This window comes from Salvelinus fontinalis, chromosome 22 (genome assembly GCF_029448725.1).
Source record: "Salvelinus fontinalis isolate EN_2023a chromosome 22, ASM2944872v1, whole genome shotgun sequence".
Classification (NCBI taxonomy): domain Eukaryota; kingdom Metazoa; phylum Chordata; class Actinopteri; order Salmoniformes; family Salmonidae; genus Salvelinus; species Salvelinus fontinalis.
This window is the reverse complement of record NC_074686.1, coordinates 36,360,620-36,375,477: the sequence shown is the minus strand read 5'-3', so window position 1 is coordinate 36,375,477 and position 14,858 is coordinate 36,360,620. Positions and strand designations below refer to the sequence as shown.

Genomic DNA, 14,858 nt, shown 5'->3' with positions numbered 1-14,858 from the left:
GTGTAAAGGAAAGTTTGGGAACCTCTGAAGTAGAGGCTCTGTTGTGATTTTGAAGTATGATCGATTTAATGCGGTTGTCCTGGTTTTTACCACTAAACTTGTTTCTACATTAAAACATGTTTATGAAATTATATGGAATATAATAATTGAATGTAGCCTATTTTTCCAAAAGAGCAGCACCAAAAAACAAAATGTACCAGACCATTTAAAAAAATTTTTTTCCTAAGAATAGTACTTAGTCAGGTAAAATGGACTACTAGTTTAGCCTACTACTTACCAAGGCTCATCATTTCACACATTTTCTAAATATATCTTCTTGGAACTCCTTGATTCAATATCAAACTGGCCTCCAGAAAAACATTCAGTTGATATATTTCCATTTGAATTTGGTCAATACATTTTATTTACAATTTTGAAAAGAGATTACAATTCATTATTTAAATGATCCATTCTACAAATTTTGTCCTCTGGTCTTTAAACATACAGTACATTATGTGTCATGACATATACATGGAGAAAGCCTGTGATGTTTATTACACTATTCATGGCCATCAGTAAATGAATGGCTGTAGCACTATCTACAAAGAGTAATTTCTCTCATCATTGCAGCGGCACAACTTATCAGGTTGTTGTCTAGAGCAGTGTTTTCCAAACTCAGTCCTGCCCCCCATCGGGGTGCACGTTTTGGTTTTTGCCCTAGCACTACACAGCGGATTCAAATAATCAAAGCTTGATGAGTTGGTTATTTTAACTCAGCTGTATAGTTCTAGCGTAAAAACCAAAACGTGCACCGGGGGGCCTCAGGACTGAGTTTGGGAAACACTGCTCTATACCATGAGGATAACAGGGAAGAAATAGATACCACACACACATACATATGGACCAGGACTTCCTATCCTAACACGACTGAGACAGACAGGCACACTTTACAAAATGAAAGCCATTCACAGTTCCTTTCTGTCAATCTAGCTGGAGTTCTGTACACGACACAAATGGTTATACATAACAATCTAATGGATTCTCTAGTGTTTTGCCAGCAAAACAGCAATCACTTTCACTCACAAGAATAACAATGATTGATATGTGCTATTACAGCAGAAGACATAATATTGATTACCCCATCTTCTGTATTTATGACAAAAATATATTAAGTCTACAAACAGCTTGTCAACACAGTCTTAGGTGGGTAAATGTGTAAAAGTGCAGGCATTAGAAGAACAAAGGTTAGAAAATACATTTTTCCCCACTTAGGGAGTACATTTGTTTAGATGTATAAATAGTTTTACATATTTAGAGCTTGGTAATATATTTATATTTGCTTTCTGTTTTAAGGAGTCAAGTGAAAAAGTTTGAGGGTGAACAGATCAATATAATGATTTTGAGGGTGAACAGGATAATAGTATGATTTTGAGGGTGAACAGATCAATAGTAGGATTTTGAGGGTGAACAGATCAATAGTAGGATTTTGAGGGTGAACAGATCAATAGTAGGATTTTGAGGGTGAACAGATCAATAGAATGATTTTGAGGGTGAACAGATTAATAGTATGATTTTGAGGGTGAACAGATTAATAGTATGATTTTGAGGGTGAACAGATTAATAGTATGATTTTGAGGGTGAACAGATTAATAGTATGATTTTGAGGGTGAACAGATTAATAGTATGATTTTGAGGGTGAACAGGTTAATAGTATGATTTTGAGGGTGAACAGGTTAATAGTATGATTTTGAGGGTGAACAGATTAATAGTATGATTTTGAGGGTGAACAGGTTAATAGTATGATTTTGAGGGTGAACAGATTAATAGTATGATTTTGAGGGTGAACAGGTTAATAGTATGATTTTGAGGGTGAACAGATTAATAGTATGATTTTGAGGGTGAACAGATATGCAGCTGAACATGAGATGCTTAAACAATGCAATCACCCTCAATGCCTCAAGTGCAATCCAGCATTCACATAACAATTGACAACAAATGCATTGTGACATATAAGTCTTCAATATATAGAGAGAATGATCAGGAAGGCAGGGCCCTCTACAGTCTGTGTTTGATGTAGCCTAGCCGCGTCGGCGCAGTACTGCTCTCGGGTTTCCGCTGCCGTGAAACTTCAGCCACTTCACTCGTCTTTCCGACAGTGGTCGTGGTCCACAGCGATTAGAGAGAAACGTCCTTTCTCCCTGTAGTACAAAACAACATCCCACCTTGGCACACTTTGCATCAGGTAAGTAGGGTCATTGGTATTGAAGATTGCAGTCCCATGCGATGTACATGCAACAATCCCAGGAGATCTGGAGTTCTAGACCCCCCCCCCTGTTTTCCTCTCAGGCATGTTCAGGAGCCTTCTTAACAGACCATGAACACCTCCCACACCACTCATACAGTACATGGTGCCTGTCTCTGCCTGTGTCTCTATTTGTTCCCATCCCCCTCTCATCATCAATAGAGGTGATGAGGATAGAGGAGTCCCTCACATGAAGCCGTCAGTGGGTCCATAGGAGAAGCCTGGGAAGGCTCCAGCTGCCTCCTTGATGCTACTGGTCACCAGCAGACCGTCCGTGTTGCACAGCGACGAGGTCACAGGGAGGTGGGTGAACTCTGGGTCAAAGTGCCTGAGATCCGTGGGCCCGCTCTGTGAAAGCCAATCAACCAGAGTAGTGTATTAGAGACGGGCTCCGAAACACAAATCATCAAATTCACATTATAATGTAATTGTCAATGTCTCCTTTCTCCTGAAGTGTGCACTTGTTCACTACTTCCCACAAACGAAAAGCATTGGATTGGGGGAGGTGTGGGCTAAAGGGAGTTTCCCCATCTACAGTATACAGTCTTCTGATAAATGTACGTACCACAGAGGGAATGTAGGGTGGTGTGATCTTCCTGGCCATCAGGTCATCCCAGTTGATGGGTGAGAAGAAGGTGTGGCACTTCAGCTCCATCTACAGGTAAATAGAAACACTACATCAACCCACTGGTACAGTACAGTAGTACTCGTACAGAACAACCTTACTGACACCTTGCTAGTATTGTTTTATGTCTTGTATAGTACATTGATTCTATATTAGGCTGCTGAGCGGAAGCAGGCTCATAATAATGTCTGGAACGGAGCAAATGGAATGTCATGAAACCATGGAAACCATGTGTTTGATGTATTTGATACCATTCCACCTATTTCGCTCCAGCCATTACAGCCATTACCACGAGCCGGTCTTCCCCAATTAAGGTGGCACCAACCTCCTGTGATATATATATATATATATAGATATATATACTTACAAAATCATCCTTCACTCCCAGCCTCTTGGTGCGGTCCTTTTGCAGGAGCCCCTCCAACAGTTCCCTGCCTGAGTTGGACACGTTGGGCTTCAGTATCAGAGGCTTGTTCAGGATATTGTTGTACATCTCCGCTGTGTTACGACTGTAGAAAGGTGGCTATGGAGGGAGACCAAGAGCAAACATGTGTACATGCTACTTAGTCAAACTCCTAACACAACAGGCACCATGATTGTCAGTGTACTTGTGATTTATAATTACATTCTCTATATTGAACTGACATAGTGTCAAAGTATGTATCCCAAATGGCACCCTATTCCCTTTATAGTGCCCTACTTTTGACCAGGGTCCATATGGCTCTAGTCAAGAGAAGTGCACTACATAGGGAATAGGGTGCCATTTGGGATGTATCCATTATTGAATAACACATTTAGATGCATTGTGAAAACTGAAAGATGACGAAAAAAAGCATATTGATGACTCACCAGTCCGTAGAGCATCTCGTACAGCACCGATCCCAGGCACCACCAGTCCACTGTGCGGTCGTACGCCTGCTTCTGCAGCACCTCGGGGGCCAGGTACTCTGGCGTTCCACAGAAGGTTGTGGTGGTTCCAGTGGGTGCCAGGCCCTCTTTGCAGAGGCCAAAGTCTGTCAGGACGATGTGTCCCGTAGAGGCTAGCAGGATATTCTCAGGCTTCAGATCTCTGTGATGGGGAAGAGAGGGAGAGGGTTATGAAACAGGCACCCAGATAAATACAACATTTATTTTTCTTGTCACATTAATATCCTAGTATCCCTTAGGATTCAGTCGTTTTATCACTAGCTAGGTTTCCATCCAACTGGAGACAGATTTTCACGTGAATATTCTCCAATCTTCAAAAAGAAAATATGTGCATTCTCCCACCAGCGGTGTTCCCACCAAACAGAATCGATGCAGATAAAAATCAGTGCGTGATGACGTAGTGCACACAGTGTACTTTTTCCACTGTTTTTCAAGTTTTCATGTACTGAATAGAAATCTAAAGATCAATGTATCGTTAAATAGCAAATGTGTCACGACTTCCGCCGAAGTCGGCCCTTCTCCTTGTTCGGGTGGTGTTCGGCGGTCGACGTCACCGGCTTTCTAGTCACCACCGATCCATGTTTCAGTTTCGTTTTGTCTGTATTACACACACCTGGTTTCAATCCCCCTATCATGTTCCCTATTTAACCCTCTGGCATACAGTTCTGTTCTGTCCGTGATTGTTTGTGTCGTTATGTGCTAGTATGTTTGTTATTATTCCTATGTGGTATTTTGAGTAAACTCCGTTGTGTTGCTCAACACCTGTGTCCTGCGCTTGACTCCGCTACATATCTGCACACAATCGCTGACAAAAATGTGTCTACTCTTGGCACTATGCTCTTGCCAACAACTGGCATAGATACAGTTCAGGTAGGCGAGTCTACATGATTATTATGGATAAGAGCATTGCTTCATTTTAGCCAGATCCTGCCGGAACAGAATCCGGCACCTCTCCGATTTGGACTGTTTCGTTCCGGAACTTAATTGACCGGATGCGGTACATGTTGTGGGATGAAAAATTGTAACTTTGTTTGCAATGTAAAGGTTATAATAAACGCAATCAATGTTCATTCGAGTTGTGTCTTCGTTAATTCTCCACACGCTTCATAATGCATTTTCTTATATATCCGCGCAAGGGTTCTGGACGAGCTATAACACGCCTGATGAATTGAAATACATTTTCCAAAGTGCCAGAATTGCTGCTGTCTGTTCAGAAAGAAATGAAATAATTCAGAATATCCTACAACACCAAAGGAAAGCCAAACATGTTACCACAGAGGATAAATAGCATAGCTAAGTAGCATAAAATAAGTCTGCACACGCCTAGGCTATTGATGGATTCAAGACAAGGTAGTTTTCATTGATCTCAGTTTGTCAGTGTCAAAGTAGCCACTCAATTCGACCAAGTGTGTTGTATTATGGATACGAGGTCGAATCATGACGTCAGTGATCTTCAGGTTGGAAAGTCGGAGCTCTAGAAAGAGGTCAGAGTTCCCCACTAGGAATTCGAGTTGGATGACAGTTCAAAATCATTTTTTTTCTCCCGATTTCCCAGTTGTCTAGAACGCTCGGAAGTCGGCTATTTCCCAGCTCCCAGCTCCCAGTTCCCAGTTTTGAATGCGGCATTAAAGAAAAGATGACTCTTAAATCTCCAGTCATGTAAAATGACGTAGAATTGCATGAAATGCGTTTATAAAAGGACAATAATGTCCCACGTGTGCAACTTGTGTAAGTGTCTCTTCTCTACTGCTCTATGTCACTACGCAAATGTGATGATAAGCATTCAATTACTTATTATAAAGGTGATTTGTTTTTCTTCTCATGCGTTCCGGTACCTCCGTTTCCTAGGCCACCCCCCACTCCCGCTCCCTTTTTGTTCCGACTCTTCCCGATTTTACAAATTAAGCACTGGATAAGACTGAAAATATTTGTCAAACAGCAGCAAAGCATCGATCATCATGTTACCAGAATAATTCCCTCGATATGTATTGGAAAGGAGCATCAAGATCACCGTGAACTTTCACCTGGTGAAGTTCATCTCAATTTATTTAATCTAGCCTAATAAACGGCATGGTTTCCCGGACGTAGTGGGATTAGGACCACACACCATGTCGATATGATGCATGTTATATCAATATTTGCGCATTAAGGCGTTTCCACATAAATTTCTCGCATAATTCATTTTACAGACACAAAAAGATCCCACCATGTCGAAATGATCTTTCGGCATTTATTAAATTGTACCGAAACTTCTTGTTTCCGTCACATCTGCTGTCCTGATAAAAATGTTTTTATTTATTTCATTTTTTATACAGAAGGACTTTACTCAAATAAAAAATGTGGATGGGAAACGTGGTTAGTGATGTAATGTTTTTTTTTTTAAAGGTGGGTAGACGATGATCGCCGTTCGTGGTGAGTAAAGTAACGCTTTCTATACTTTCGATGCATTTTTGCACAAAATGTGAGTAAACGCTCAAGCAAAATAAAAAAATAAAAGTGTGTAAACGGTGTTTACCTTCCACTACGCCACTGGTCCTTATTCACTAGACCTAGACCATGGTTTCCCAAACTCGGTCCTGAGAACCCTCTTGGGAACCCTCTTTTATGGCAAAAACCAGACTACATACTATGAGTGGTATTTTCCCGGTCATGTGCTATTACATATGGCCACCACCAGGGGTGGTGTAGGATAGGATCTTAGTTTGTACCTGTAAACAATATGCAAGGAGTGGAGGTATCCCAGAGCACTGGCGATCTCTGCAGCGTAGAACCTGGCTCTGGGTTCTAGGAACACCCTCTCTCTCTGTAGATGGTAGAACAATTCTCCTCCATTCACGTAGTCGAGGACAAAGTAGAGTTTGTCAGTAGTCTGGAAGGAATAGTGAAGCCCCACCAGGAAAGGATGTTTGATATTCTTCATCAGGACACTTCGTTCTGCCATGATATGCTTTTGCTGGATGAGGGAGGAGGAGGAAAAGAGCATACCATTCACGATGACAGTAGTCCAAAAGACACCTCAGGCCAACTGAGCAAGCAGCTGAGTGGTTGTATGTATTTGTGGCTATTGCAGTTTGCTTGACGTACTGATTGTGTGTTTTAATAGCGAAGACCAGTAAAGATTCACCTCTTTTTTCTTCAAGATGATTTTCTTCTGTAGAACCTTGACGGCGTAATACTCGTTGCTGTCCCGGTGACGAGCCAGCAGGACTTTCCCAAAGCTCCCTTTGCCAATGATTTTCAGGTAGTCAAAATCACTTGGTTTGATCGCCAACTCCTCAGCTAGAGAGCTTCTGGGGAACGTCAGGCACATCTGGAAAAAAAGCATCGGAGAGTCGAGAGGTAAGAACAACCATCTTGGCTCTGGATTAAATGATCTATTTACACCCATGTGAATCTTACAGTAAATGTCCTAAATGGCACCCTACTCCCTATATAGTGCACTACTTTTGACCCGAACCCTATGAGCTGTGGTCAAAAGCAGTGTACTATGGGGGGCATATGGTGCCATTTGGGTGGAACTCTTTCTGTCTGCCCCAAAGGCCAAGCCAAGTGTTGTGCTCACCGGATTCAGAAGTTCATCATCATCATCCAGCTCTTCATTCTGGTTCTCATCGATCTTGAGGAAGTCAACTTCAGAGCTAAGGAACGAACAGAGAGAATGTTCACTTTAGGACGTTAAAATGGAATCCTCCGCCACTGATGATTCTCTGACGTTATTTTGACTGATACATTCATTTGCAACTTTGTGATTTTAGGGATGACATGGTATTTTCTAGAGTGTATAAATTATAATAGTAATACTTGGCTTGGCATTGAAAGCCAGTATTTCAATTACTATGATTGGTACCCACTTTGGAAGCTGGACATTGCGATGCCTGTGACTGTTGGTATTTCAGGTGAACAAGGCTGAGTTTTACAGTAATTACAATTAGCAAATAGAGAAGGTTCCATCTGTCATTTAAGTTCATCTGACCAATAAGGACAAGCAAGCTAAGCCTTTCAATAAGGGTCTTTACTAACTCCTCATAGACAATAAGGGTCTCCACTAACTCCTCATAGACAATAAGGGTCTCTACTAACTCCTCATAGACAATAAGGGTCTCTACTAACTCCTCATAGAGACAATAAGGGTCTCTACTAACTCCTCATAGAGACAATAAGGGTCTCTACTAACTCCTCATAGACAATAAGGGTCTCTACTAACTCCTCATAGACAATAAGGGTATCTACTAACTCCTCATAGACAATAAGGGTCTCTACTAACTCCTCATAGACAATAAGGGTCTCTAACTCCTCATAGACAATAAGGGTCTCTACTAACTCCTCGTAGAAAATAAGGGTCTCTAACTTCTCATAGACAATAAGGGTCTCCACTAACTCCTCATAGACAATACTGGTCTCTACTAACTCCTCATAGAGACAATAAGGGTCTCTACTAACTCCTCAGAGACAATACGGGTCTCTACTAACTCCTCATAGAGACAATAAGGGTCTCCACTAACTCCTCATAGACAATAAGGGTCTCTACTAACTCCTCATAGACAATAAGGGTCTCCACTAACTCCTCATAGACAATAAGGGTCTCTACTAACTCCTCATAGACAATAAGGGTATCTACTAACTCCTCATAGATAATAAGGGTCTCTACTAACTCCTCATAGACAATAAGGGTCTCTACTAACTCCTCATAGACAATAAGGGTCTCCACTAACTCCTCATAGAGACAATAAGGGTCTCCACTAACTCCTCATAGACAATACGGGTCTCTACTAACTCCCCATAGACAATAAGGGTCTCCACTAACTCCTCATAGACAATAAGGGTCTCTACTAACTCCTCATAGACAATACGGGTCTCTACTAACTCCTCAGAGACAATAAGGGTCTCTACTAACTCCTGATAGACAATAAGGGTCTCTAGTAACTCCTCATAGAGACAATAAGGGTCTCTACTAACTCCTCAAAGACAATAAGGGTCTCTACTAACTCCTCATAGACAATAAGGGTCTCTACTAACTCCTCATAGACAATACGGGTCTCTACTAACTCCTCATAGACAATAAAGGTCTCCACTAACTCCTCATAGACAATAAGGGTCTCCACTAACTCCTCATAGACAATAAGGGTATCTACTAACTCCTCATAGACAATAAGGGTCTCTACTAACTCCTCAGAGACAATAAGGGTCTCTACTAACTCCTGATAGACAATAAGGGTCTCTAGTAACTCCTCATAGAGACAATAAGGGTCTCTACTAACTCCTCAAAGACAATAAGGGTCTCTACTAACTCCTCATAGACAATACAGGTCTCTACTAACTCCTCATAGACAATAAGGGTCTCCACTAACTCCTCATAGACAATAAGGGTCTCCACTAACTCCTCATAGACAATAAGGGTCTCTAATAACTCCTCATAGACAATAAGGGTCTTTACTAACTCCTCATAGAGACAATAAGGGTCTGCACTAACTCCTCATAGAGACAACAAGGGTCTCTACTAACTCCTCATAGACAATAAGGGTCTCTACTAACTCCTCATAGACAATAAGGGTCTCCACTAACTCCTCATAGAGACAATAAGGGTCTCCACTAACTCCTCATAGACAATAAGGGTCTCTACTAACTCCTCATAGACAATAAGGGTCTCTACTAACTCCTCATAGACAATAAGGGTCTTTACTAACTCCTCCTAGACAATAAGGGTCTCTACTAACTCCTCATAGACAATAAGGTTCTCTACTAACTCCTCATAGACAATAAGGGTCTCCACTACCTCTTCATAGAGACAATAAGGGTCTCCACTAACTCCTCATAGACAATAAGGGTATCTTTTCTAACAGAGATAATGAAGTAGCTGTTGACCCACTAAATACAGCATGCACATTTTAGTATTTGCTCCTATCCAGAGCGATTACAGAAGCAATTAGGGTTAAGTGTCTTGCTCAAAGGTACATCAGCAGATTGTTTACAAAGTCGGCTCTGGGATTCAAACCAGTGACCGTTCGGTTACTGGCCCAATGCTCTTTACAGCTAGGCTACCTGCAGGCCTATCAACTTCCATTGCAACATGACAATAATATGACGAAAAAACAGCAGTGAAAGTATCAATATGTATCAAATAGTCCTGGATATCTTTTTGACAAGTTTGCAAACATTAAGCCTCTCTGTGTGTCATTTCATCTGCTTCCCATGGATCAGACTTGTCTATAGCATGAATAGCCCAGATTCAGACTGCTGTAAGCATCTAGCATCTGGAGAGGGTAACCCATTCAAATAGACGGTAACAGACTAACATTTCATGTTATATTATCTATTCACAAAGCTGTCTGCTGCCTGAGGGGATTTCACAGACACTCTGACACAGCCCTAATGCTTTGTCTAAATGCAAATATGCCACGCACGCGAATGTAACTTTCATATAGGCGAGAACACATTTTTCTAATACAAAATATAGACTTACTTGTACACAGTTTAGGAAAATTGCACCCGGCTGTATTTTGAGAAACACAGGAAATGTGGAATAGAATGGTCCAATGGAATTCCGAGCGCAAGGTGAGAAAATGTGTTGTAGCCGAGAAAACGGGTGAAAACAGCTGGGTGCAACTTTGCTCAACTGCACACAGTAAGTGTATCTTTTCTATTTGAAAGATACTTTTTTGCTTATATAAAAGTTAATTTACAAAGTTTTCCAAAACCGTATCGCAACAGAGGCTTATTTGTGTTTACACAGAACGTTGGGATGAAACAGAACCTCGTGATTGTAGTAGTTCATGAGGGAGCCAGCTGTTATCAGTACCATCAGCTGAGAATCCTAAGAGGGGCCGGCTGTAAACTGGGTATACCCCACTTGGGTTCTTGAGAGCGACTGAAGAGGGTAGACAAGGTGCTTGGGAATTTTCCACTGAGCCAGACCCCCACCTGGCCGCTTGCCAGGCTGTTGAGAACAAACCATATTATGTGGTGAGTGCTTAATTGTATTAGCCAGCATCCCTGTCTAGGGGACACTGGGGATTTGCAGAAAAGGTGCTTAGGCAGCGGAGAGGCCATGGCAGGAACACACTTGACATGGAATAACTATTCTTACGCTGGCTTTGCCTGCTTGGCCCCAGATTACTGCTTTGATTTAGAACGCACAGCCAGAACACTCATGATAGTTATGTCACGTGAGGCTTATTGGATTGGAAATGTACAGTACACTGACTAACCTGTGGGTAAACCTATACAATTATAAATAAACACATTGGCCTAATGTAATGCTGTGGGAAGTGGAGGAACTGACGCACAGAGAGGCCTAATGTAATGCAGTGGGAAGTGGATGAACTGACGCACAGAGGCCTAATGTAATGCAGTGGGAAGTGGAAGAACTGACACACAGAGAGGCCTAATGTAATGCAGTGGGAAGTGGATGAACTGACGCACAGAGAGGCCTAATGTAATGGTGTGGGAAGTGGATGAACTGACGCACAGAGAGGCCTAATGTAATGCTGTGGGAAGTGGATGAACTGACGCACAGAGAGGCCTAATGTAATGCAGTGCAGATATTGACTATTTGATAAACATTTATATTTTCCCCAAAAGTTTTTAGTTCATATTATTGTCATGTTGTGATGGAAGTTGGCCAATATAATATCCAAACATCTCATTTTTGGACACACAAGTGTGCCACATAATACTTACTGATGACAGGTATGTGGGTTTGACACCAGCTTCGAGATTAAGTCATTCAGACCCATTTTCCTCTCCTTGATAAAAGCTGCAATACAAAAAGAGGCATTTACTTCAGCTGGGTGCCCAGAGAATACAACGTCACTGATCAGATTGAACATTGCATTTCAATATACACTACATGTGTATGTGGACACCTGCTTGTCGAACATCTCATTCCAAAATCATGAGCATTAATATGGAGTTGGTCCCCCCTTTGCTGCTATAACAGCCACCACTCTTCTGGGAAGGTTTTCCACTAGATGTTGGAACATTGCTGCGGGGACTTGCTTCCATTCAGCCATGAGCATTAGTGAGGTTGGGCACTGATGTTGGGCAATTATGCTTGGCTCGCAGTCGGTGTTCCAATTCATCCCAAAGGTGGGGTTGAGGTCAGGGCTTTGTGCAGGCCAGTCAAGTTCCTCCACACCAATCTCAACAATTCATTTCTGTATGGACCTCACTTTGTACACGGGGGAATTGTCATGCTGAAACAGGAAAGGGTCTTCCCCAAACTGTTGCCACAAAGTTGGAAGCACAGAACTGTCTAGAATGTCATTGTATGCTGTAGTGTTAAGATTTCCCTTCACTGGAACTAAGGGACCTGAACCATGAAAAACAGCCCCAGACCAGTATCCCTCCTCCACCTAACTTCACAGTTGGCACTATGCATTGGGGCAGGTAGCGTTCTCCTGGTATCCGCCAAACCCAGATTCGTCTGTCGGACTGCCAGACGGTAAAGCGTGATTCATCACTCAAGAGAATGCATTTCCACTGCTCCAGAGTCCAATGTCGACAAGCTTTACATCACTCCAGCCAACGCTTGGCATTGCACATGGTGATCTTAGGCTTGTGTGTGGCTGCTCGGCCATGGAAACCCATTTCATGAAGTTCCCGACGAACAGTTATTGTGCTGACGTTGCTTCCAGAGGCAGTTTGGAACTCGGTAGTGAGTGTTGCAACCGAGGACAGACAGTTTTTACACGCTACGCGCTTCAGCAATCTGCGGTCCCATTCTGTGAGCTTGTGTGGCCTACCACTTCGCGGCTGAGCCGTTGTTGCTCCTAAATGTTTCCACTTCACAATAACAGCACTTACAGTTGACCGCGCAGCTCTAGCAGTGCAGAAATTTGATGAACTGACTTGTTGGAATGGTGGCATCCTATGACAGTGCCACGTTGAAAGTCACTAAGTCTACTGGCAATGTTTGTCTATGGAGATTGCATGGCTGTGTGCTCGATTCTCTACACCTGTCAACAACGGTGAAATAGCCAAATCCACTCATTTGAAAGGGTGTCCACATACTTTTGTATATCTAGTGTACCTATAGGCTATACCATTGCAAAACTGGGACAATGATACCTGGGAAACCATAGCATACATTTCGTCACACAGGTCAACATAAATATCTAGCCAGACTAAAACTGTGCAAAATTATCATGTATTTTTTCGGAGCTGCAAAATGATGCTGGAAAAGATTTCGTTATAACGCATTATTTGCATAATCTTATCGTTACGCAACACAATATTACTGTGTATAGCCTACCCCGTTAGGCGACCCGCCGCGTCGCATAGGGAAATATATCGCTCAAATCCTATTTCAACATAGGTCTAAATAGTGCGACAAGTGAACCATATATAGGGACAGCTTATTATCAATTGAGATATGTGCGCAATTCAAGGTTTAATTTGGTGCATGCACTCCCATTGCCAGTTAAGCAAGTTTTAGATCGAAGGCATTGTCTCGTGTATGCGGTAGGCTACAATAACAACCCTCGAAAGAATATACACCAATAGACTATTCATCAAAAACTCACGATCCAAAGCATACCGATGCATAATTCCATTCAACAGTACAATGCAAGCCTAGAACCTAAATCAAAACATTGAACTCAGAATAACAGTAGATAAAAAATGCCTACCAGTGAGAACTGACACAATTCCCCTCATCTTGCAATAAGACAAGTCGCATGGAGCCTCGGTAACAGCCATAGTGAACAAAAATATAAATCCACTTGGGAAAAAACTGTTGAAATAGAGAGCTCCGTTATGGAGAAGACACGCTGGTTGCCCTAGAACCAAGTTCTCCACTTCATGCGTACAGAGAGAGCCCTGCCCGCGAAAACGATCCGTCCTAAAACACCTACCCGGTGCGCTGAGCAGCCAGTTATTATGTACGGAACACGTGGTTTGCGGAGGAGAGGCACACTGACATCACTTGGTTACCAAGCAACTGTCAGCGTCAGTGATGTAACTGGATCGCGCAGCTCCATATCTTGCCTGCAGGAGGCGAGGGATGACGAGAGGTGTGTTGCGCTCCATAGGTGGTGAGCAATGACTGTACCGTGGAGCGGAACACCCCACTGCTAAATCCTATCTTTTTTTTTTATTCATGGAAAGATACTGCTGGCCATAATCTCCCCAGAACCTATAGGATTACTGGCACTCCGGATCGGTTTATAATGACAATGGATATAATCACAAGTAGCCTGCATAGACCCACTAGTGCTGAGCAATTAACCGAAATTTCGGTTTATTTTTCGTTTTTTTTAAAAAACTAATTGACTGACGTCGGTTCAATGATTTGAATAATTGAATTCCATTTCGTTCGTTTTTTTTCGGTCAGCTGGATGTGCAGTTTCTGTAGATATAAATCAGATGAAGCCTTAACTGCGATGTAGGGGCGGCAGGTAGCCTAGAGGTTAGAGCGTTGGGCGGTTGCTGGCCCATCATAAATCCCGAGCTGACAAGGTAAAAATCTGTCCTTCTGCCCCTGAATAAAGCAGTTCACCCACTGTTCCTAGGCCGTCATTGTAAATAAGAATTAGTTTTTAACTGACTTGCCTGGTAAAAAAAAAAAAAGTAGGTTCTAACAGGCCGATATTCTACATAGTTTAACGCAGAAAACACGGTAATTAACTACAATGACCATAATCCATTGCGTTCCCGTTTAAACCTGTCCGGTCTAAGAACGAGCGATTGAGCGCGATAGAAAGGGGTTGCTTCGCGATCCTGAAAATACATATGTTATTGATTTATTGAAGTCATAAAATAACTACTAAAATATAGATTTAGGCAGCAACTCTACAAAGATGATGACCTGGAATGAAATAATAAAATCAACAAATAAAACAAAGATTTTATTAAAGTAAGGTAATGTCATTAACTGATGGTTAATTGGTGATAAACAGTAATGGGCAGTCACTACCATCGTGAGACTTGTATTAATTGTTTTATTCAGTGTTGTTACAGAATCCAACCCTCATAATGCATATTGCATTTAATGTCAAAATATATACATAGAAAACCGTGATTATTTAT

General features: G+C 42.0%; 1 protein-coding gene across 1 annotated transcript; it reads right to left on the bottom strand.

The window, feature by feature from the left end:
* Positions 1 to 379: 379 nt before the first annotated feature.
* LOC129820262 (serine/threonine-protein kinase Sgk1-like) lies at positions 380 to 13,718 on the bottom strand. The gene is made up of 9 exons (XM_055877305.1): positions 13,460 to 13,718; positions 11,511 to 11,586; positions 7,396 to 7,471; positions 6,958 to 7,143; positions 6,542 to 6,786; positions 3,756 to 3,975; positions 3,274 to 3,429; positions 2,847 to 2,936; positions 380 to 2,629 (listed from the first exon to the last, which is right to left on the bottom strand). The coding sequence occupies exons 1-9, from the start codon at positions 13,527 to 13,529 to the stop codon at positions 2,468 to 2,470; spliced, it is 1,281 nt and encodes a 426-aa protein (XP_055733280.1). The 5' UTR covers positions 13,530 to 13,718; the 3' UTR covers positions 380 to 2,467.
* Between the last annotated feature and the right edge of the window lie 1,140 nt (positions 13,719 to 14,858).